Genomic DNA, 25,181 nt, shown 5'->3' with positions numbered 1-25,181 from the left:
CTTAGCATGTCTTTTAATCATTCTTTTACATTTCTTACAGTGTAAAGAATGACTTGCAAACCTATCCAATTTATGGATGTTTTTACCTACATGATAACCAGAAAAATATAGCAGCAATTTTGACGCAGATTTGATTATAATCCAAATTTTGTAAGAATAATTTTGCCATTGATTGTAAAGTGACCGTCAAATATAGCAGAGCAATTTTTTTCTTTCGTAGCTTAGCAGGCAAAGGGTTCTTTCAATGTATTCAGGGTTTATCCCTTAAATTATTAAAGACTGGATAGCTGTTGTACTGCCAACCATTCAAGTATTTGTCTTTGACAACATCTTAATGTTTTATCTAGCACCTTCCAGATCTGAATAAACAATCAGCACAGCAAATGGGGCTGCGCAGAAGGGTCAGCAGCTGGTGATTCTAATCTGTTATATCCACCTGAAAACATACAAATACAGATAACAAATTGTGTACGTGCTAACTAAGATGATGTGTTACACAATTTTTTTTACTATCAGCATAAATTAGTATGTTTGGATAATACATATATTAGTAATACTGTACTCGCAATGCCTTGCGCACCAACATCAGCGTCCTCGTTCAGGCTAACAGCCCCAACATTGAAGCACTGACCACACTTGTAGGCTCCACTGGGCAGGCCACATAGTTCGCATGCCAGACACGAGACTCCCAAAGCAAGTACCCTACTCGGAGCTCCTTCATGGCAAACGAGCCAAAGGTGGACAGCGGAAACCTACAAGGACACCCTCAAAGCCTCCCTGATAAAGTGCGACATCCCCACTAACACCTGGGAGTCCCTGGCTCAAGACCGTCCTAAGTGGAGGAAGTGCATCCGAGAGGGCGCTGAGCACCTCAAGTCTCATCGCCGAGAGCATGCAGAAATCAAGTGCCAGCAGCGGAAAGAGCGTGCAGCAAACCAGTCCCATCCACCCCTTCCCTCAATGACTATCTGTCCCACCTGTGACAGAGCCTTTGGCTCTTGTATTGGACTGTTGAGCCACCAAAGAACTCACTTCAGGAGTGGAAGCAAGTCTTCCTCGATCCCGAGGGACTGCCTATGATGATGATGATTGTCATGTATCTCACACTACTGTATATAACTGTATCTTACCATGCTGTACATGACTGTAACTAGATATGACCTGTAACCACAAGCATACTTTACCACCAGGGGTGCACTTGCAGGAGACACTGCATACCTGTTCCACACAGGTATATAAAGGCAGGTCTCGGGCAAATGTGGCACTCGAGAGCTATAAAATAAAGGTGCAGGTCCAGAGTTGATTTCAGCATGTGCCTCGTGTAAGTCTGTACTGCAGGGTCGGGACTTTACAGTGGCGACGAGTTACGGGATCACAGAATCCACAGAATGGCTACCAACGGCTCAGGTGAGAAATACAATGCTGGAGACAATTGGGAGGACTTTTATAGAAAGGCTCCAGCAAAGCTTTGTAACTAAAGACTGGTTGGGCGACAATAAGGCAGACAAGAGAAGAGCCCATCTCTTGACCAGCTGTGGCTCGAAAACATACGCCTTAATGAAGAACCTTCTGGCACCCGAGAAACCAGCAAGCAAGTCGTTCGAGGAGTTGAGCACACTGGTGAGAGACCACCTGAAGCCAGTGAGCAGCCTACACATGGTCAGACACAGGTTCTACAACTACAGACGCAGTGTGGGCCAGAGCACACCCGACTTTGTGGCGGAACTTCGGAGGCTGGCTAGTTTATGTGAGTTCTCCGATGAACTAAGGAGAGAAGTACTGAGAGACTTTTTTATTGAAGGAATAGGCCACGCAGGCATATTCCGAAAGCTTATAGAGACCAAGAACTTGATCCTAGAGGCGGCAGCACTGGTCGCATAGACATTCTTGGCAGGAGAAGAAGAAACGAGGTTGATCTATACTGCGGGTACGACAACTAACGAAACATCAGAACAAGGGGTTCACAGCGTGAAACAAGCCGCTACCCCCATGCACAGACAAAGGCAGGAGAGCAGGCCTTCAACAGCAGGCAGTGGCACCAGAAGCCATCAAGGGCCACATGAACGGTCGTTCACACCTCATCAACCCACAATGTGAGCAATCAACTACAGACTGAGAGAAGCTCAAGAGAGATCAGCCAGACGCAGCTCATCCTTTGGAAACAATGGAAGTGGTCTGTGCTGGATATGTGGGGGAAGGCACTCAACAAGGGGGGTGTCGATTTCAGCATGCTGTTTGCAGAAACTGCAACTATACAGGGCATCTGGCTCGTACATGCAGAAAAACAGCAGCTCGGCTGGTATACGAATCGGGAGGGTCGGAAAGCGGACCAGAAGACGGTGGGGACAGTGCCCGGGACACCGAGGTACAGCGGGTCAACACGATCAATGTCCACTGTTCTTACAACAAGACGTCTCCAATAATGATGAGGGTCCTACTCAACGGGATACCCGTCAACATGGAGCTGGACACGGGAGCTAGTCAATCTCTTATGAGCGTCCAACAATTTGAACAGCTGTGGCCGCACAAAAGCAACAGACCAAAACTCACAAGGGTCGACACCAAACGAAGGACCAATACCAAAGAAATCGTCCCAGTCCTTGGCAGCGCCATGCTCTCAGTCACACACAAAGGGACGGTGAACCGACTTCCCCTGTGGATTGTCCCCAGAGATCTCCCAGCACTGTTGGGGAGAAGCTGGCTGGCAAAACTAAATTGGAAATGGGATGATGTTCACGCCATGTCGTCAGAGGAATGGACCTCCTGCTCAACAGTTTTAAGCCGTTTTGAACATCTGTTTCAGCCAGGTGTGGGGACCTTCAAAGGGGCGAAAGTTAAAATCTACATCACACAGGATGCCAGACCGGTCCATCACAAGGCTAGAACTGTGCCTTATGTGATGAGGGAAAAGATTGAACACGAACTGGACCGGCTTCTGCGGGAAGGCATTATCTCTCCCGTGGAATTTAGCGATTGGGTAAGTCCCATCGTCCCTGTCATGAAGCCTGATGAATCCATACAAATCTGTGAGGATTACAAGTCTACCATAAACAGAGTCTCCCTACAGGACCAATACCCGCTGCCCAGAGCGGAGGACCGATTTGCCACATTGGCTGGAGGAAAACTTTTCTTGAAACTAGATCTCACATCTGCGTATATGATACAAGAACTGACCGAAGAGTCTAAGCTACTCACCGCCATCAACACACATCGAGGCCTTTTTATGTACAATTGATGCCCATTTGGCATCAGGTCGGCAGCTGCTATATTCCAGCGCAACATGGAGAGTCTGCTCAAGTCCATCCCGGGGACGGTCGTGTTTCAAGATGGCATACTCATCACGGGCAGGGACACCGACTCCCATCTCCGCAATTTGGAGGAACTACGAAGTCGATTGGAGCGGGTAGGCCTAAGAGTTAAGAAATCCAAGTGCCTGTTTCTTGCGCCCGAGGTTAAATTTTTGGGCAGAAGGATTGCCGCTGATGGAATCCGCCCAACAGAATCCAAAACTGAAGCAATTCGTCTGGCACCCAGGCCCCGGAATGTCTCAGAACTGTGCGCCTTTCTCGGGCTACTCAATTACTTTAGGAACTTTATGCAGAACTTGAGCACGCTGCTGGAGCCTCTTCATGTGCTACTCAGAAAGGGGTGTGATTGGTTTTGGGGGGACGCCCAAGAACGCGCCTTCAATAAGGCACGCAACCTTCTATGTTCCAACAGTGTTTTAGCCTTTTTTGACCCAGGTAAAAAGCTAGTTCTTACATGTGATGCATCAGCGTACGGGGTCGGGTGCGTTTTACAGCATGTCAATGATGCGGGTAAATTACAACCCATTGCTTATGCCTCCAGGTCACTTTTGCGTGCGGAGCGCGGGTACGGTATGGTTGAGAAGGAGGCGCTCGCGTGCATGTACGCTGTCAAAAAGATGCACCAATACCTTTTCGAGGCCAAGTTCGCATTAGAAACCGACCACAAACCCCTCACGTCCCTGCTATCCGAGTGCAAGGCAATAAACGCCAAAGCTTCGGCGCACATTCAGCGGTGGGCATTCATGCTGGCGTCTTACGACTACACAATAAGGCACAGACCAGGCACAGACAACCCCTGGCGATCACGGAAGGGTCCGACGAACAGGACTGTGTGATGGTCATGGCAATCAATGTCTTTGAATCCACAGGTTCGCCCCAAATCAGAGCCTGGATGACCAGCTACCCCACGTTATCCTTAGTGAAAAGATGTGTTTTAACTGGTGACTGGGCAGAGGCTCGCGATGCCTGCCCCGAGGAGATCAAACCTTTCCATAGGCGCATGTATGAACTATCACTTCAGGCAGACTGCCTGATGTGGGGCAGCCGAGTAGTTATGCCCTTGTGAGGCAGAGAGGCATTTGTCCGGGAGCTCCACCGCGAGCATCCAGGGATCGTCCTTATGAAGGCCAAAGCCAGATCCCACGTCTGGTGGCCTGGCATTGACGCGGACTTGGAGCTCTATGTCCGGTGGTGCACCATTTGTGCCTAACTCAGCAATGCCCCCAGGGAGGCCCCCCTAAGCCCCTGGCCCTGGCCCACCAAACCGTGGTCGCGGGTGCATGTAGACTATGCAGGCCCATTCATGGGCAAAATGTTCCTCATAGTCGTCGATGCATTTTCAAAGTGGATCGAGTACACCATTTTAAACTCGAGCACCACCTCCACCATTGTGGAGAGCCTTAGAACCATGTTTGCAAAGCACGGAATTCCTGACATATTGGTCAGTGATAACGGTCCGTGCTTCACCAGCGCAGAATTTCAAGATTTTATAGTTGACCACGGCATAAATCATGCTAAGACGGCACCGTTCAAGCCGGCCTCCAATGGCCAGGCGGAGCGAGCAGTGCAAATCGTTAAACAAGGCATGCTAAAAATCCAAGGTCCCACGCTGCAGAGCCGCCTGTCGCGACTGCTGCTGGCATACAGATCTCATCCGCATTCGTTGACTGGGGTTCCCCCCGCGCAACTATTGATGAAATGGACCTTAAAGACTAGGCTCTCGTTAATCCTCCCAGACATGCATGAAATTGTAGAGGCAAAGCGCCGGAAGCTAACTGAGTACCATGACCGAAATTCGAGGGGGAGGTGGAATGAGATAGGGGACATAGTGTTTGTGCTAAACTATGGCAGGGGTCCCAAATGACTTGCAGGGACAGTAACAGGCAAGGAAGGAAACAGGCTACTGGTTTTACAAATGGACAATGGCCAAACCTGCCGGAGGCATGTAGACCAAGTAAAAAGCAGATTCACCAACAACACTGCAGAACCAGAGGCAGACTACAATGTGGAACTCACACCACACCTGGTGGACAGACAGAGGGAACAACCTGAGGAAAGGGCAGTCTCAACAGACAGCCCAGGCGAGATACCAGCAATCATACTGAATGAAACAGACAGCCCAGGCGAGATACCAGTGTAAGGGAAAATGGGAAGGCTTCTCCTCCCACGAGCGGGCCCCCTGATATAGAGGGTCGACGCTCACCCCGACCCGCGTAACAGCCCCCGGAGTTAGCAGGCAGAGACAGATGGCAAGGTATAACGATCTTTTATTACGAACGTCCGGGAACACCTCTTATCACAGCCGCATATGAGTGGAGATGCTCCCTGAACAGCACAATCATACAACTTTGAGACATTTCAAAAACCCCTTCGTTCCTTGGTAAGACCTCCCTAGATCTCTAATTGGACTGCCTTATCAGTGCTACTTCTCTAATTGGACTACCTTATTAGTGCTACTTTGGATTGACAGGCCAAGACCCTCGTGCCCACCTTAGGCCGTGACTAGAATGACTTAATTAGGTCAGAATTTGTTGATTCTCCTTGGTGCCCGTGAGTCCGCCTCGAGCTTCTTCGCAAGGTCTTATCAATGTCTGTTTAGGTTCTCACATCGTATCCTGTCGGAATATTATTGAATTGATAACTTCTGGAACCTTGGTACAAGGCCGAAGAGAGGCCTTTTACCTCCTTATGGGTCGGTGCAGGAACCAGCACTTTAACCCTTGTCCCGCTGGTATCCCTAATGTCAAATTTCTCTTACAATTCCCCCCTTTTGGCCCTTGGCTATACGCCAAGCTGGCCATATTTCCCGATAACTATCTCCCTGTAGGCAAGTTCCAGATAGGTCCGTTCACCTGGGTGGCCATCTCCCAAGCTTCGGGACCTCCTGAGACCTTTCCCGCAGAGTTATATAAGGTAAGTCCTTCCTGTAGGACTGCTTAAATTTTCATCCCTTATGGCCTTAATCATAGTGTGTGCCCTGACGTATCGTTTGGCCTGTTTAATTCGTGCACATGTTAATCCCATCATGACCATCAGAACCAGGCCCTGTATTACTACAAGTACATGTGATATTATTCTTATCCATGGGTGGATCTGAATATTAAGTCCAGTGTCCCACAGCTTTGAGTACCAGAGCTGATCAGCCAGCATCGCGTTAGTGTCTCTCTGTAGGTTGTCTACTTCTTCCATCAGCTGGATATACTGTCGTCTTTGATTCTGGATTCCTTGCACCAAACGTAATTGTTCCTCATTTAATTCCGGTGCCTTGCGGTTCCCATACCGCCTCCTTGTACCCCTCTCGGAGGGTATCCGTGACCGTTCTGGAGATGATTTCCTTTTTCTTGGGATGTATGTGGTATCCACTTTTTTCCCATGGGCCTGAAACAGAAGTTAGGGTTGGTGATGACACAGGGGGTGACTCCTCCCCTGGTCTTAATCGTCGGGTTGGCTGCTCCTGTGCTCACGCACCAAATCTCCATTCCCTTGTGGAGCAGCAATTGTTTCGGAATCGTGTTCGAGAGGAGTGATACTCAGCATGCATCTGTTTGTTTGGTGGAATCTGCAATCATCATTCGTCATTCGTGGCGTACCTCGACATAAAATCACTTGGTTAATTTTATAGCAGTCGGTTATATCAATGCCTTTGGTACTATTGTTAATTTTAGTCACCCGTCTGGCAGGCTGATGGTAACGCAACCGAGTTTGGTTTCTTACTTCACCAATATTATCGATCTGGTATAAGAGGTCTCCCTTTGTTACATCATACTGTGGTATGGACAACATAAATCCGATCATATTCACCCGTCCAGTAATACATCTGAAATTTGGTACCCTTGCGTGACTATTCCTTCGTACCTCGCATTTGTCATTCATTTTTTTATCGAGAGTCCAATTGTTGAGTATGCTGTTCGGGATCCAATCTGGTATGTCCCCATTCTGGAGTTGCTTCAAGTTATGTTGTACTTCACTTAATCCAGGCCCCATACCCGGAGCAAACTATCTCAGCTTCTAATCGTTTACTTATGTCGTTCCCCATTGCGTGGATCAAATTTATTGTCTTGGCATGCTTCTGTAATGTATGGGCCACTTGTAACAGTTCCCCTTCCGCGCCATCTCCCAACTGCGCTTGTTGGGCTTGGTTATCCAAGTCCCTCCCCAGTAAACCCCTCAAGACTATGCCATCAAGTTGTCAGCCCGGTCATATATTGCATACAGGTCTATGGAATTCATCATCGTAACACCTGCTGCATAACCCGTGCCTAGTGTTTCCATTATTTCCCTTTTTGTTCGACCTTGCCCTGTTCCCTTTCTGACATTAAATCTCAGGGTAGTGGATTCTGGGCCTTCGAGGATCCGTTGTGTCAGGTTCTGGTAGTTTCATTCCCACAGAAGCTAGGAAGAATGATATCCATTAGATTTAGGTTAAGTAGTCGATGACGCACCCCAATTATATCCTTTCTTTAGATTCTTTTATTACTAGCCCCCCTTTGGCTCCAGTCTTTATGGACGGGCTTATGGGGGGACTTGCATGGTTGTGCTGGGAAGAGTTGTTGTCCCCAGGGTGGTTGTCGGGGCAGTGGTACGGCTTCCCAGGGTCCCTTTGGGTGTGTTTGGTATCCCAGCCGGACCTTCATTGTCATCTTTCCTTCACACTCCATCCGCCCCCCTTTTTAGGTTGTATTCCTCCTTGTTTGCGCTGCACATGATCAATACCGGCTTCTCCGTGTTATAACCGTGTCACGCTTCGGGACATACACCTTATATTCCAGAGACCTCCCTTGGTCTTCATTTTATCCCATTGGCCAGTTTTCCTAAACATCCTGGGATCCCACCCCTCTTTTGCTCCGTTCTGTTCCCACCCTTCTGTTTCCCTTGCGGGGTGGATTTGGCTGCTTGATTTGCAGCTTCATCCGCCCAGGCATGAGCTTCTAGAACTGAAATTCCATCCAGTTGGATTTCTGCGCCCTTCCCCTTTTGGTCCTATGAACTTGCTCCTGTCCTCGGAATCTACTGGCGCCCATGGCATCGGCAGCCTGCTGCATTACAACCTTACTTAATACACTATACATAGCCATGCGTTAAAATAAGTTCTGTCCTTGCTCCAGTCCTTGGCTGCTGGGATGCATATTTCGTCAGTTAAATTAAAGAAAGCTAGTTCATGTAGTTGTGTCTTTCCTGCGTGTGCTATATCTCTCGTAGTCCTTCTGTATTATCCAGTGCCTGCGTGGGCCTCAAGGTCCCCAGTATCCTGAGTCTCCAGAGTCGAAGTAGCCGCTGCGGTCCCATCTCGGTGAGTGTTTTATCTGCAAATTTTAAACAGATAGCCTGGTCGTCACCAGGTGTTAGGTTCTGGTCTACTCATCTTTTATCCATGCATGTCGAGGTCACTCTGTGAAATCAGAGGTAAAGTTAGGTTGGGTTTGTGGACTACACTTACCCACTGTGGGCTCTATTGCCATAGGTGATGGTGCTATGGCTGCGCACCGCACTATCCGTCTGGTCCCATTTAAAAAAAAATCTCTTCCAGCTTATTTATCTTAGCTTTTAACTCTTGAATTTGTTTTGTTTGAGTATCTTTCTTTTATTTGTATCAGGCGAGTATTATTACATAGGCTAGTTCTGTGTTTATTTTTATTCTGACTATCGCACCATTTCCTCTATCTGTCAGGTGAGTCTTTTTTATTCTATTTAGAAATCCTATTAATAATGTCCAGTGTAAAACAGCTGTCAATGGAAAGGGTTAACTCCTTTACAGGTTTGTAAGAAAGCCTGATGTCATTACGTGACTTCGCGTAATCATCCGAAAAATTATTTTTTAAGTCTTTGTGCCTTCAAAACTTGCTTAGAAATTAGGAATCCGTTAAAACAGCAGAAATCATTAGTAAAGCCGTCATAATAAAAGTCTTCTCATCAGGAAAGACGGCATTTTAGATTAAACTCCAATTTTTTCTTAACTTCTAATTCAAGTACTTGCCAAAGATTTAAAAAAAAAATTTATTTAAAACGAGACCACACATTTTTAATAGCTATTTTGTTTACTGAAATCCAATTTTCACACACGCTGTATACATTCCAACATTTCGTTTTATTTTACGGTTCCATTCACTGGGCAAATCTTGTGTTTTATTTCTCTCTCAGCACAAGATCTAAACATCCGTGCCAGTTCCATTTTCTATAAGAACTTTAAAATTTAGTAGGATTCTCGAATTCCCAGTTTTTTCTTTCTATGCTGAATTCGCATAGCTTAGATCTTTTCTCCTCATTATTTTCAAAACCCTCCTGCTTGTTGAGACTGTTCGGGACTTTTCTTGATAAACAACGTCCATTTTGGAAATCTTTCAAACTGCAGTGAAACTTTCGCGTAACTTAAAATCATTATCAATGGAGAGTGTCTTTTACCTCTTCAAATTCTTTTTTTCAATTAAACCAATATTTTTTTCACAGCCGATATCAACTAGTATTTAGTAAGTTATGTCCTTTTCCATCGCAAACACCCTTTTTTTGTCAGCACCTATTTAGTACGTTACGTCTTTTTTTTTCCAGATCTCCTTTCTTCAAATTAGGTTTTGTATTTTACACGGAGCACTCGTGTCTCTGTAAATTTGTTAATTTAAAATCATCAGACAATCGAAGACACTTTTTCTTTCAAATTCATTCAATTTGTTTTCTTTCAAAGTTGCGTCTTTATCCTTTTTCTTTTCTCCATAACTAGAACGGAGTCTAGCACGTAGGCTTTGAGGGCTGCTTTTCGTTATCTCAAATTCCAGTTTCAAGGTCGTTACAATGTCTTTTTTCTAAACTGCTAAAGCTTGCCGTTTTAACATTTTTTCAAAGTCCCTTTTACACCTTCGCAGATAGTTCAGGGAGTTTGACCTGATCCCTGAAGGTATTTCTAGATTGTTTCCAAAACTTTTAGTTTTATTTCCTCCTTTTTTCTTTAATAGATCAGATTTAATTTAATAATTTTTTTTAGTTTGAATCCATCTCAGTATTTTGCTGTGCCTTCTCTTAATATCTCCGAATCGATCAAGGTTTTACACAAAAGAAAATGGGAGCGTACTTCCCCAGCCCGCAGCCTCGAGAGACCCTCTCAGGCCTTTTTTAAAAGGCATTCTTTATCTCATTCCTAGCCTAAATTTATGTCTTTCAACCCAATGTAATCAATGATTGCGTGTTTTCTGTCGACAAGTAAGTGAGCGTGTCAAATAAATTCTTTTTTTTAACCACCGGGACCATGTATTTTTTATCTTTTGCTCAACAAATCTATCCTTTGTGCATTTCCTAGCTCTGTAACTTATCATCCGAATAAATCCACACCTGCGTTTCTAACTTAAAAAGTCTTAAAACTTCCCACATACAGGACAACACTACAAAGGGTTAAAAAAAACTTTCACTCTGCTTGGAAAAGTGGGTGGAGCTGCACTATTTTTCCAAACAGGCATTCACAAACATGAAAAATTAATTCTGCAGTCAAAAAATCACACAAGGACTCTCACTCAACGACAGACATTCACAAAGGTCTCTCTTCATTCAACAAAGCTTATTAATTGTTTGGCCGGCTCTATTTTTGGATCCATATGTCACTTAAGATAGTCACTATCAGCTTTTTTATGGCATTACGTAGTTACGCAAGTAACAATTGGTTTTATTCGCCTTTTTAATAGCCGTGTTACCCATCTTCTTCGGGGCTATCTTGGGCACTCCCTTTAATTCGTGTTAGGTCTGCAGGACATTATTTATATCTATATGTCTTCCCTTGGCGCCGTACACTCGTACTGCCACGCTTTGGGTCAATATGTCTCGTCCCTGCACCGTGCGCTCATACCGCTTCGGGTCAATAGACCTTCCTCTATATCTTCCCTTGCATCGTATCCTCGCACAGCCGTGCTACCTCCACGCGTGCATTTTAGGATGCACCTTTTGACCCCCTTCTACCCCTAGATCGTCCCTGTCCTCCGTCTCCTGTCATGTTTCTCACACTACTGTATATAACTGGATCTTACCATGCTATAAGAACATAAGAACATAAGAATTAGGAACAGGAGTAGGCCATCTAGCCCCTCGAGCCTGCTCCGCCATTCAATAAGATCATGGCTGATCTGGTCGTGGACTCAGCTCCACTTACCCGCCCTCTCCCCGTAACCCTTAATTCCCTTATTGCTTAAAAATCTATCTATCTTTGACTTGAAAACATTCAATGAGCTAGCCTCAACTGCTTCCTTGGGCAGAGAATTCCACAGATTCACAACCCTCTGGGAGAAGAAATTCTTTCTCAACTCGGTTTTAAATTGGCTCCTCCGTATTTTGAGGCTGTGCCCCCTAGTTCTAGTCTCCCCCACCAATGGAAACAACTTCTCTGCCTCTATCTTGTCTATCCCTTTCATGATTTTAAATGTTTCTATAAGATCACCCCTCATCCTTCTGAACTCCAAGGAGTAAAGACCCAGTCTACTCAATCTATCATCATAAGGTAACCCCCTCATTTCTCGAATCAGCCTAGTGAATTGTCTCTGTACCCCTTCCAAAGCTAGTATATCCTTCCTTAAGTAAGGTGACCAAAACTGCACGCAGTACTCCAGGTGCGGCCTTACCAATACCTTATACAGTTGCAGCAACACCTCCCTGCTTTTGTACTCCATCCCTTTCGCAATGAAGGCCAACATTCCATTTGCCTTCCCGATTACCTGCTGCACCTGCAAACTAACCTTTTGGGATTCATGCACAAGGACCCCCAGGTCCCTCTGCACCACAGCATGTTGTAATTTCTCCCCATTCAAATAATATTCCCTTTTACTGTTTTTTTTCCCAAGGTGGATGACCTCACACTTTCCGACATTGTATTCCATCTGCCAAACCTTAGCCCATTCGCTTAACCTATCCAAATCTCCTTGCAGCCTCTCTGAGTCCTCTACACAACCCGCTTTCCCACTAATCTTAGTGTCATCTGCAAATTTTGTTGCACTACACTCTGTCCCCTCTTCTAGGTCATCTATGTATATTGTAAACAGTTGTGGTCCCAGTACCGATCCCTGTGGCACACCACTAACCACTGATTTCCAACCTGAAAAGGACCCATTTATCCCAACTCTCTGCTTTCTGTTCGCCATCCAATTCTCTATCCATGCTAATACATTTCCTCTGACTCCGAGTACCTTTATCTTCTGCAGTAACCTTTTGTGTGGCACCTTATCGAATACCTTTTGGAAATCTAAATACACCACATCCATCGGTACACCTCTATCCACCATGCTCGTTATATCCTCAAAGAATTCCAGTAAGTTAGTTCAACATGATTTCCCTTTCATGAATCCATGCTGCGTCTGCTTGATTGCACTATTCCTATCCAGATGTCCCGCTATTTCTTCCTTAATGATAGTTTCAAGCATTTTCCCCACTACAGATGTTAAACTAACCGGCCTATAGTTACCTGCCTTTTGCCTGCCCCCTTTTTTAAACAGAGGCATTACATTAGCTGCTCTCCAATCCGCTGGTACCTCCCCAGAGTCCAGAGAATTTTGGTAGATTATAACAAATGCATCTGCTATAACTTCTGCCATCTCTTTTAATACCCTGGGATGCATTTCATCAGGACCAGGGGACTTGTCTACCTTCAGTTCCATTAGTCTGTCCAGCACTACCTCCCTAGTGATAGTGATCATCTCAAGGTGTATCTGTAAAAGCTTTTACTATCTGTTTTTATGTTTTGCGCAAGTTTACCTTCGTAATCTATCTTCCCTTTCTTTATTGCTTTTTTAGTCATTCTTTGCTGTTGCCTAAAATTTTCCCAATCCTCTAATTTCCCACTAACCTTGGCCACCTTATACGCATTGGTCTTTGATTTGATACTTTCCTTTATTTCCTTGGTTATCCACGGCTGGTTATCTCTTCTCTTGCCGCCCTTCTTTTTCACTGGAATATATTTTTGTTGCGCATTATGAAAGAGCTCCTTAAAAGTCCTCCACTGTTCCTCAATTGTGCCACAATTTAGTCCTTGTTTCCAGTCTACTTTAGCCAACTCTGCCCTCAACCCACTGTCGTCCCTTTTGTTTAAGCATAGTACGCTCATTTCTGACACAACTTCCTCATCCTCAATCTGTATTACAAATTCAACCATATTGTGATCACTCATTCCGAGAGGATCTTTTACGAGGAGATCGTTTATTTTTCCTGTCTCGTTACACAGGACCAGATCCAAAATTGCTTGCTCCCTTGTAGGCTCTGTTACATACTGTTCTAAGAAACAATCCCGTATGCAATCTATGAATCCCTCCTCCAGGCTACCCCCTGCGATTTGATTTGACCAATCGATATGTAGGTTAAAATCCCCCATAACTACTGCCGTTCCTTTTTCACATGCCTCCATTATTCCCTTGATTATTGCCTGCCCCACCATGAAGTTATTATTTGGGGGCCTATAAACTACGCCGACCAGTGACTTTTTTCCCTTACTATCTCTAATCTCCACCCACAATGATTCAACATTTTGTTCATTGGAGCCAATATCATCCCTCACAACTGCCCTGATATCATCCTTTATTAACAGAGCTACCCCACCTCCTCTCCCTTCTTGCCTATCTTTCTGAATCGTCAGATACCCCTGTATGTTTAATTCCCAGTCTTGGCCACCTTGCAACCATGTTTCTGTAATGGCCACCAAATCATACCCATTTGTAATGATTTGTGCCGTCAACTCATTTATTTTATTTCTAATGCTGCGTGCATTTAGGTAGTGTTTTCATCCTAGATTTTAAACCAGGATTTTTAGTTTTTACCCTTCCTGCAGCCCTTTTATATTCAATGGCCCTTTTTGTTTCTTGCCTTTGGTTTCTCTGCCCTCCACTTTTACTCATCTCTTTTCTGTCTTTTATTTTTGTCTCCTTTTTGTTTCCCTCTGTCTCCCTGTATTGGTTCCCATCCCCCTGCCATATTAGTTTAACTCCTCACCAACAGCACTAGCAAACACTCCCCCTAGGACATTGGTTCCGTTCCTGCCCAAGTGCAGACCGTCCGGTTTGTACTGGTCCCACCTCCCCCAGAACCTGTTCCAATGCCCCACGAATTTGAATCCCTCTCTGCTGCACCACTGCTCAAGCCACGTATTCATCTGTGCTATCCTGCGATTCCTACTCTGACTAGCATGTGGCACTGTAACTATACATGACTGTAACTAGATATGACCTGTAACCACAAGTATACTTTACCACCAGGGGTGCACTTGCAGGAGACACTGCATACCTGTTCCACACAGGTATCTCAAGGCAGGTCTCAGGCAAGTGTGGCACTCGAGAGCTGTGAAATAAAGGTGCAGGTCCAGAGTGACCTTGACTTCAGCATGTGCCTCGTGTAAGTCTGAACTGCAGGGTCAGGACTTAACAATGATGACTCTCAACTGTGAGATGTGTGAAAGGGGAAACACAGGTGATTAAAATATTTCCTTTCTATTTTGTTTAAAATATTTGAGTGTGATAAACATACATCGCAGTTTGAAGAAAATGCCACAATACTAATTTCCAATGCAATATTTTTATTTCTTGATTTGAACTCAACCTCTGGAATGCTAGTCCAGCATTATCATGCTCTGGTGTAAGAAAAGTTTTAGAAATGTTATCTAAATCACATGGGTGATACTTTCAGTGTTGTAAATTTTAGCAGATGGTAGCAGGAGGTCTCTCCATACCACAGTTGTGACATGACAGTTATATTTAGAAACAGCCACTTTCAGAGCGACACTAAAATTGAACCGGCAAATGTAACTAATTGAATCAGTGATCAGACAATTGCATCTGATCCAGAAAGAATAATGCACTAGCACACTGAGCTACACTGTATGTTTATTTGTCTTGCTCTTGTGAAATATCATCAAATGAAACAAGCTTAGAGGTTGCATTAGGAGTGATGTCATGAAGTTTAAAAGAAGCAAGTGACTTTAGACCAATAAAAATATGTGGAGGAGAGGACACCGAAACAGCTATTTCTCTTTGACATGAGTCTGAATTATAATGGTGTGATTTTCATGCCAATAAATCTGTATTTCTAGAAATTGTACTCCAACTGATACATGTCGTGCCTTTGGATGGCAGACCTTGTCTACCTGCACCAGATAGTTCAATGAACATTGAAGATCCCATTCCAGTATTCAAACTTGCAAGTCATTTGCTAATCTTAAGCAAGAGTTATAATGCTAACTAAAATAAATAATGACCCTTTACCCTCTATTACCCAGTGTTTTCAATTAATCTTTGCAAATAGAAAATTTTAAGCAGCTTTTTAAACTTCTAAAATAAAAGATTATTTATTGCAGTGTGAAATCATGGACAAATAAAATAATGAGCTGGTTTATAAAGAAATTACATGCTGAGGCCCTAGATGTTTGATGTGCAACTCTGCCACTGCTGTAATTTAAGGTTTATTCATACAGTATAGATATAAAATGAAATTGAAACCAAGTGGTACAGTAATGCAGCATGGTAAGATTGAGGCTTCATTCCTCCTTCCACTGAGTTTTTAGTGTCAAATTCATTGCTGTGGGTGGGGGGGGTAGGGGAGGAGAGGGGCTGGTGGGAGGGTTTCAGACTGGATGCCATGCATATTCCCATAGGGAGAGGGAAAATGAGAGGGTCAGTCATCCCTACACTCCATTATATATTAGAATGGCATTGAGAATACATCACCCACTCAACTCTTGGCTACAGTTGATGCATTGTCTGGAGAAACTGGAGGGCAGAATAACTGATGGGGAGAAATTAGAGGGTGAATAATCTGAAAATAAGAAAATGCAAGGATTGTAACTTTACCACTTGATGTATAGGAACTGTCTTTGAAAATGTTACTGAACATCAGTGTACTTATTCTAAATCTGTGGATAGCAGGGAACATTAATATTATAGGCCTTGAAATATTGTACATTTGCCCATTTATTTTAAAGTAGTGGACAGAGTAACTTAAAACAAATGTGCTAAGCATTTATATACTATAATCCCACAGCATAATTTCAAGGTCATAGATTTTCAACATGAGGATAGAAAGTAGTCTGGGCCCATTCGACTCGGCGCTGTGCAATCAACACGTGTCCGAACAGAGAGGCCCGAGACCATCTCAAGATTGCGCCTTGGGCCTTAGCTGATTCTTTGGGATGAGGTGCTAGCACAAGCACCTGACGCGCCTCACACAGGCAGCACACCCTACAAGAAAAATCAATTTCAGGCTGTCAGGAGCGATCCTCAGGTAAGTTCTGGGATGGGGTCAGATCAGGCAATGTGGGAGTGGGGAGCAATCGCCAGGATTGTGGAGTTGGGGGAAGCACTCCTGTTCCTCCTGGCTCCACAGAGAGATTTCTAAAAAAAAATCTTTAAAAACTTACCTGAAGTTGGCAGCCACAGGGGCTACTAAAGAATCCTGATCAAATGACCTTCAACCAGCGTTCACCCAGGACACCTAAAACATGGTCCCCACAAATTTAGCAGTGGGACCAACACCTGTGCAATTAGTATGCTTGGTGCCCATTTTATGCCCAAAAACAGATGGAACACGTACCAATTTCTACCCCAATGTGTCTGATGACACATTCTCTATAGAAGCAAAGATTTAAATGAACGATTAAAAAACAGTTGGAAAACTCCTAAAATATATTGCAATGAGACAGCCTCCTTCTTACCCGAGAACATACAGTTGAGTTTCCTTGTGGTGCAGTCATTAATGCCCTTCAATCACAGTGCTGTGATTGTTGGTTTGATTTTCCACAACAGCTGACATTGGCACTCATTGGTATAGTGTGACAAATTTCTTTAGCTATGACCTAGGCTACTGCATTTGTCTCCGAGGTTGGAAACAAGCTGACATCCCATCTCATGCCTCTGTCAGCTTAATTCAGGGGGTAGGGCTCTGAAAGCCATAAAAAATCTGCTTCGCGAGATGCAGTGAAAATGAATAAATATTTGCATTACCATAGAAAACTAAGGCCACAATATCTGTTATGGGTACTGTAGAATGATTTATTTATGTAATGACAAAGTGTACTATCTTTGTAATTTTAACAATTAGGTATGATCCCTATTAGATATTATTGTTGTTACAAATGGCAGTCAGCTTCTTCATGACTGCATAATTATAATGTATTTATTGCCCTGATTGTGTCAGGAATATTTTGACCTAATTCTTTAAAGCTCAACTTTAAATTTGATCTGATAAATAAATAATAATCTTGTAAAAATATATATCTTCAGTTAAAGGAATCCTATAAAGAACTCAAGAAGAAGTTTAATAACTTGAAATTTAGTTATTTGAAGAAAAATGAAAAGTTTCGCAATCTGAAAGCTGTCAGAAATCAAGCCCAGCAAGTTGAAATATATATTGAAAAGATTGAGGTAACACGGAACTATTTCTGTCAATTTCATAACCACTGCGTAACTAAGCTCTACCTTTGTTACACACATATATGCATTTCTGTTGTATTTTCTGTGTTCAGATATTCAAAAAGAAAATGATTCAGTATATGACAAAAGTCAGTACAATGCTAGAAAAGCACATTCCCAAAGCAGAAGTAAATCCACTTGAAGAATCCCTGAATGAATTACAGAAACAGGTGAATGAACTTGATAAGACAGTGGAGGAATACAAACAAAGCTTGGACATGACTATGCATTTGCAACAGGCTATGGAGGAGGTATGTAATGCAAATTAGAGTACTGGTATACATGGAGACCTCATTTAATTTTTGCCCGAGGAACAACAACATCAAAAAGATTGTTATCTTAGTTGAATATTACCAACTTTATTTTATTATCAATTTGCGAGACTATTATTCACTCCATGACTGCTTTCTGCTCACGATGGGGAAGGAAAAAGCCATACAAGCATTTTTAACACTCAGTATACTCTTTTTATATATTATATGACCAAAAACCTTCAACTGAAACCATGTATGTCTGAACACGGGAGTTTTAACAACAAAACCTGAGTATCACTGAACCCAGGTTCTGATAAGCACATAGATCCTAATTTAATTTTTCAGTACTGAAACTGGACCATGGAGCTAGTTTCAAATTTCATTTCAAATGGACATTTTCAAATGGTACTTTTGTTTTTACTGGGTTTGCTTTGGGAACTTATCTCTCGGAACAAATATATTGGATTTTCTCCGTCATTTTTCTATGTTGCCTCCATTACTAACGGGGCTACTGTAATGTAACTTTTCACGTCTTAAGGCCTTCTTCCTCTATTTCTAGATGAAAGATGACATGGGGACATGGACATATCAGAGTAGTTCTGTATTTGTACATTATAAAATCTATTTATGGCATCAAGATGCATGGCCATTTGATGGATATGCGAGAGACAGATAGTTTTCAGAGATCTGGACCAATTAAGTACATAATTTAAGGGATGACATGTGGCCTTTATTATAAATGATGGGTTGTATGCATATTAACAAATAGAAAGGGTTTGGATGTAATTGTTGACTATTCATTGACAGCATCTGCAAAGACAAATTGAATCTGTTATCAACAAGATGATTTCAGATGCACTCCGATTATCGATCAAAAATCTAATTAAAGCACAGTAGCCCCTCACTATATTTTGATGTGGTGTATGGTGGCAACTAAAATAATACAGCATTTATGCCTCCTTCAGTAATAGGGATGAGATGGAGAAGTGAGAGAGAATTTCTAATAGATTGTTCAAGGTTTGTGGAAGGAAAGGGCTTGATGTGTTAAATAGCCTTTTAGTGTTCCACAGGTTCTTATGTAAACCTTGATAGACAGAATTAATTTTCTAGACACACAAAATGATGACAGTAATGTTTCAGTTTCATAAATTTATTTATGTACATGCACTATTAAATATATGAAGAGTTGACAATTTGCTTATTTACAATGTACATTTCAGAGTCAGTTTTGGTGTGAAGATGCAAACGGTACAGTTGTTAGAGTTGGGAAGTATTCTGCTGAGTGCAAGACAAAGGAAGCAGTGGGAATTCTCTACAAGCAGTTTGAAAAGTTTGTGTGGCCTACCGTTCCACAACAGGAGGAGAGAATCCAGCAAATCACAGAACTGGCAATGCGACTATACGGTTAGAGCTAACCATTACAGTTTTTTTAATAGTTTTTTGTGCTCATCAAGCTACACAATGCTAATGCAGGGGAATGGAACTCTTGCCATTTTGGGCAACCTGTAGGCATTCCAGGTTAGTCTCGAATGGTTAGATGCAGAGTAAATCTCCCTTCACTCTGTCCCAACAATGTTGTTCAACTCTCTCTTCCACTGTGCCCCAACAATGTTCCTTAACCCCAGCTGCAGCAAGAACTTCCTATTACTCCAGTGTAATTATATTTACAAGATGCAACTGAATACACAAGCTGTCTTATGAGCTCTCTGAGTGAGAGGTGATTAAGGAAAAGGTCAGGTGCTGTAGTCCCATACCGAGAATGAACTAGATTGGCACTGCCCAAGCTCATGTCAGAAAAGATCCTTACAAAAGACCTAATAAACTTTCATCCCCTCAGTTTAGGTTGGAGTTGAACCCAGGTTCTAGAGGTGAAAGGTCAGTGTCTAACTCTTTGCATCACCTGGTCTTTATCAGTAAGAAACCTTTATCAGTAAGAAACCTTTGGCATTGTTGCCAAATTAAATTAAGTTAAGGGTTAAGTCATGGCAGGAGAGCCCAGACCTGTGTTATGCTCCTCCTGTGCTATGTGGGAAGTCCCTGACAATTATATGTGCAGGAAGTGTATCCAGCTGCAACTCCTGACAGACCGCATTGCGGCACTGGAGCTGCGCATGGATTCACTCTGGAGCATCCGCGATGCTGAGGATGTCGTGAATAGCACGTTTAGTGATTGGTCACATCGCAGGTAAAGGTTACTCAGGCAGATAGGGAATGGGTGACCATCAGGAAGAGCAGTGGAAAGAAGGTAGTGCAGGGGTCCACTGCGGTCATCCCCCTACAAAACAGATACACCACCTTGGGTGCAGTTAGGGGGGACTCATCAGGGGAGGGCCGCAGCAGCCAAGTTCATGGCACCATGGATGGCTCTGCTGCACAGGAGGGCAGGAAAAAGAGTGGGAGAGATATAGTGGTAGGGAATTCTATTCTAATGGAAATAGATAGACGTTTCTGCGGCCGCAATCGAGACTCCAGGATGGTATGTTGCCTCCCTGGTGCAAGGGTCAAGGATGTCTCGGAGCGGCTGCAGGACATTTTGGAGGGAGAAGGTGAACAGCCAGTTGTCGTGGTGCATATAGGTACCAACAATATAGGTAAAAAACGGGATGAGGTCCTACAAGCTGAATTTAGGGAACTAGAAGTTAAATTAAAAAGCAGGACCTCAAAGGTAGTAATCTTAGGATTGCTACCAGTGCCACGTGATAGTCAGAGTAGAAATAGCAAGATAGCTAAGATGAATACATGGCTTGAAGAGTGGTGCAGGAGGGAGGGATTCAAATTCCTGGGACATTGGAACCGGTTCTGGGGGAGGTGGGACCAGTACAAACCGGACGGTCTGCATCTGAGCAGGACCAGAACCAATGTCCTAGGAGGTGTGTTTGCTAGTGCTGTTGAGGAGGGGTTAAACTAATATGTCAGGGGGATGGGAACCTATGCAGGGAGACGGAGAGAAGTAAAATGGGGGCAGAAGCAAAAGATAGAAAGAAGAAAAGTAAATGTGGAGGGCAGAGAAACCCAATGCAAAAATCAAAAAGGGCCACATTGCAGCAAAATTCTAAAGGGACAAAGTGTGTTAAAAAGACAAGCCTGAAGGCTCTGTGGCTCAATGCGAAGAGTATTCATGATAAGATGGATGAATTAACTGCGCAGGCAGCTATTAAAGAATATGACATAATTGGGATTACGGAGACATGGCTCCAGGGTGACCAAGGCTGGGAACTCAACATCCAGCGGTATTCAATATTCAGGAACGATAGACAGAAAGGAAAAGGAGGTGGGGTAGCGTTGCTATTTAAAGAGGAAATTAACGCAATAGTAAGGAAGCAAATTAGCTTGGATGATGTGGAATCTGTATGGGTAGAACTGCGGAATACCAAAGGGCAGAAAACGCGAGTGGGAGTTGTGTACAGACCACCAAACAGTAGTAGTGAGATTGGGGACAGCATCAAACAAGAAATTAAGGATGCGTGCAACAAAGGTACAGCAGTTATAATGGGCGACTTTAATCTACATATAGATTGGGATAACCAAACTGGTAGCAATACGGTGGAGGAGGAGTTCCTGGATTGTATTAGGGATGGTTTTCTAGACCAATATGTCGAGGAACTAACTTGAGGGCTGCCCATTCTAGACTGGGTGATGTGTAATGAGAAAGGACTAATTAGCAATCTTGTTGTGCGAGGCTCCTTGGGGAAGAGTGACCATAATAAGGTATAATTCTTTATTAAGATGAAGAGTAACACAGTTAATTCAGAGATTAGGGTCCTGAACTTCAGGAAAGGTAACTTCGATGGCATGAGATGTGAATTGGCTAGAATAGACTGGCGAATGACACTTAAAGGGTTGACGGTGGATAGGCAATGGCAAACATTTAAAGATCACATGGATGAACTTCAACAATTGTACATCCCTGTCTGGAGTAAAAATAAAATGGGGAAAGTGGCTCAACCGTGGCTAACAAGGGAAATTAAGGATAGTGTTAAATCCAAGGAAGAGGCATATAAATTGGCCAGAAAAAGCAGCAAACCTGAGGACTGGGAGAAATGTAGAATTCAGCAGAGGAGGACAAAGGGTTTAATTAGGAGGAGGAAAATAGAGTATGAGAGGAAGCTTGCCGCGAACATAAAAACTGACTGCAAAAGCTTTTATAGATACGTGAAGAGAAAAAGATTAGTGAAGACAAATGTAGGTCCCTTGCAATCAGATTCAGGTGAATTTATAATGGGGAACAAAGAAATGGCAGACGAATTGAACAAATACTTTGGTGGTGTCTTCACGAAGGAAGACACAAATAACTTTCCGGAAATACTAGGGGCCGAGGGTCTAGTGAGAAGGAGGAACTGAAGAAAATCCTTATTAGTCAGGAAATTGTGTTAGGGAAATTGATGGGATTGAAGGCTGATAAATCCCCAGGATCTGATAGTCTGCATCCCAGAGCACTTAAGGAAGTGGCCATAGAAATAGTGGCTGCATTGGTGATCATTTTCCAACAGTCTATCGACTCTGGATCAGTTCCTATGCACTGGAGGGTAGCTGATGTAACACCACTTCTTAAAAAAGGAGGGAGAGAGAAATCGGGGAATTATAGACCGGTTAGCCTGACATCAGTAGTGGGGAAAATGTTGGAATCAATTATTAAGGATGAAATAGCAGCGCATTTGGAAAGCAGCGACAGGATCGGTCCAAGTCAGCATGGATTTATGAAAGGGAAATCATGCTTGACAAATCTTCTCGAATTTTCTGAGGATGTAACTAGTAAAGTGGACAAGGGAGAAGCAGTGGATGTGGTGTATTTGGAATTTCAAAAGGCTTTTGACAAGGTCCCACACAAGAGACTGGTGTGCAAAATTAAACCACATGGTATTGGGGGTAATGTATTGACGTGGATAGAGAACTGGTTGGCAGACAGGAAGCAGAGAGTCGGGATAAATGGGTCTTTTTCAGAATGGCAGGCAGTGACTAGTGGTTTGCCACAGGGCTCAATGCTGGGACCCCAGCTAGTTACAATATACATCAATGATTTAGATGAAGGAATTGAGTGTAAAATCTCCAAGTTTGCAGATGACACTAAGCTGGGTGGTGGTGTGAGCTGTGAGGAGGATGCTAATAAAGGCTGCAGGGTGACTTCGACAGGTTAGGTGCGTGGGCAAATGCATGGCAGATGCAGTATAATGTGGATAAATATGAGGTTATCCACTTTGGTGGCAAAAACATGAAGGCAGAATATTATCTGAATGGCGGCAGATTAGGAAAAAGTGAGGTGCAATGAGATCTGGGTGTCATGGTACATCAGTCATTGAAAGTTGGCATGCAGTTACAGCAGGTGGTGAAGAAGGCAAATGGCATGTTGGCCTTCATAGCTTGGGGATTTGCGTATAGGAGCAGGGAGATCTTACTGCAGTTGTGCAGGGCATTGGTGAGGCCTCACCTGGAATATTGTGTTCAGTTTTGACCTCCTAATCTGAGGAAAGACTTTCTTGCTATTGAGGAAGTGAGCGAAGGTTCACCAGACTGATTCCCGGGATGGCAGGACTGACATATGAGGAGAGACTGGATCAACTGGGCCGTTATTTACTGGAGTTTAGAAGGATAAGAGGGGATCTCATAGAAACATATAAGATTCTGATGGGACTGTGCAGGTTAGATGCGGGAATAATGTTCCCGATGTTCGGGAAGTCCAGAACCAGGGGTCACAGTCTAAGGATAAGGGGTAAACCATTTAGGACTGAGATGAGGAGAAACGTCTTCACTCAGAGAGTTGTTAACCTGTGGAATTCCATACTGCAGAGAGTTGTTGATGCCAGTTCGTTAGATATATTCAAGAGGGAGTTAAATATGGCCCTTACGGCTAGAGGTATCACGGGGTATGGAGAGAAAACAGGAAAGGGGTACTGAGGTGAATAATCAGCCATGATCTTATTGAATGGTGGTGCAGGCTCGAAGGGCCGAATGGCCTACTCCTGCATCTATTTTCTATGTTTCTATGTTTCTTAGTTTGACAGTTTTTAAAGTAGTTTAAAAGTTCAGTGTCTATTTTTTTTATTACACCACAGTAATTGGTAATTTTTCTATGTTAAAGGTGCTATATAAATGCAACTTCTCCATAACTAGCCAATTCAAGCAGCTCCATATTTATTGTTTATAATTCTCTAATTATTTATATATCCATGAATACCATTGCAAAGCCTTATGAAGGATGGTAATTACCAGAAAAGGGATTTGATGGTTCAGAGAGATGACGATATATATATTGTCGAATCCTGACTTAGTGAATCCCTTAGCCACAGTGCAGTGTGAAGGGTAACTTGTTGAGCTATTAGTTTCAGAGAATGAATAGTGTGTTCATGCTCATGATGCCCAAGGAAGAAAATGGAGAGTGGCCGATGTGTTACCTTGCCTATCCTCCTCAGGTTATTGAACTTCTTTCTCTCTATTCAGCTGTTCTGAGGGCAAGAGAGCTACTGTTATCTCCCCCCCACATGGCTCACTTGATACTTATTTGCAGCTTCCTCCCATGAACACTCAACAGTTTTTCTATCCTTGGCTACATTTCATCCAGGACCATTTGTAGATCAGCCTCATTAAAACTTTGTGCTGTACTGCCTGCTTAAAGAAAAAAAAAAGAAAGTTTTGCATTTATATAGCATCCTTCATGACGTCAATACATCCCCCATTTCCAGGCAATGAAGTACTTTTTAATTGTAGTTAATGTAGTAACATCGGAATGCACTGCTTCCAATGCCCTGATCCCTTCTTGGGTGCCTCTTCCAGCTCCACCACCTGCTGCACCCCCAATTTTCTGCTGTAATTTCCATGCATTTAAGTCTCTTTAAAGTCTGCACCTGAAATTTCCATTGCTTCCAGCAAAATCTTCCCATGTTACATGGGAGTTGTGCTTAGTCAATGCAAAGGATATGAAAATGAGCTGACCCAACGATTGATCTCAGGGTCAGCCTGGTGAGGATTATTGGTCAGAAGTGCCGCCTCTCGAGTGCAATGCCAGTATAACTGATCCGGTAGATCTTTAGGGCCTACATTTCTACATTTGGACTTTGTCCACCCATCGAGGATTTCCATTGAAAATGAGTAATTGCATTCCTCCTTGCACCCAATTGCTATGGTCCTGCTGCCTGGCTTTCAAACCTGTCATCATCTTTGATACTCCAAACTCACTGCTATTTATAAATAGGAATTTATGGTTTACAAGGTTG

The 25,181-nt window shown here is 43.4% G+C and overlaps 1 protein-coding gene across 5 annotated transcripts in view; it reads left to right on the top strand.

The window, feature by feature from the left end:
• The window catches only part of ccdc141 (coiled-coil domain containing 141), a 320,905-nt gene that overhangs the window by 269,425 nt on the left and 26,299 nt on the right, over positions 1 to 25,181 (top strand). For all 5 annotated transcript variants that reach the window (XM_070875793.1, XM_070875794.1, XM_070875795.1 and 2 more), the window contains exons 18-20: positions 17,531 to 17,671; positions 17,773 to 17,970; positions 19,194 to 19,377. In XM_070875793.1, coding sequence (XP_070731894.1) covers positions 17,531 to 17,671; positions 17,773 to 17,970; positions 19,194 to 19,377 — 523 coding nt within the window. The remainder of the gene's footprint in view (positions 1 to 17,530; positions 17,672 to 17,772; positions 17,971 to 19,193; positions 19,378 to 25,181) is intronic.

This window comes from Pristiophorus japonicus, chromosome 3 (genome assembly GCF_044704955.1).
Source record: "Pristiophorus japonicus isolate sPriJap1 chromosome 3, sPriJap1.hap1, whole genome shotgun sequence".
Taxonomy (NCBI): domain Eukaryota; kingdom Metazoa; phylum Chordata; class Chondrichthyes; family Pristiophoridae; genus Pristiophorus; species Pristiophorus japonicus.
The sequence above is the reverse complement of the archived record's forward strand: the minus strand, read 5'-3'. Positions and strand labels throughout refer to the sequence as shown.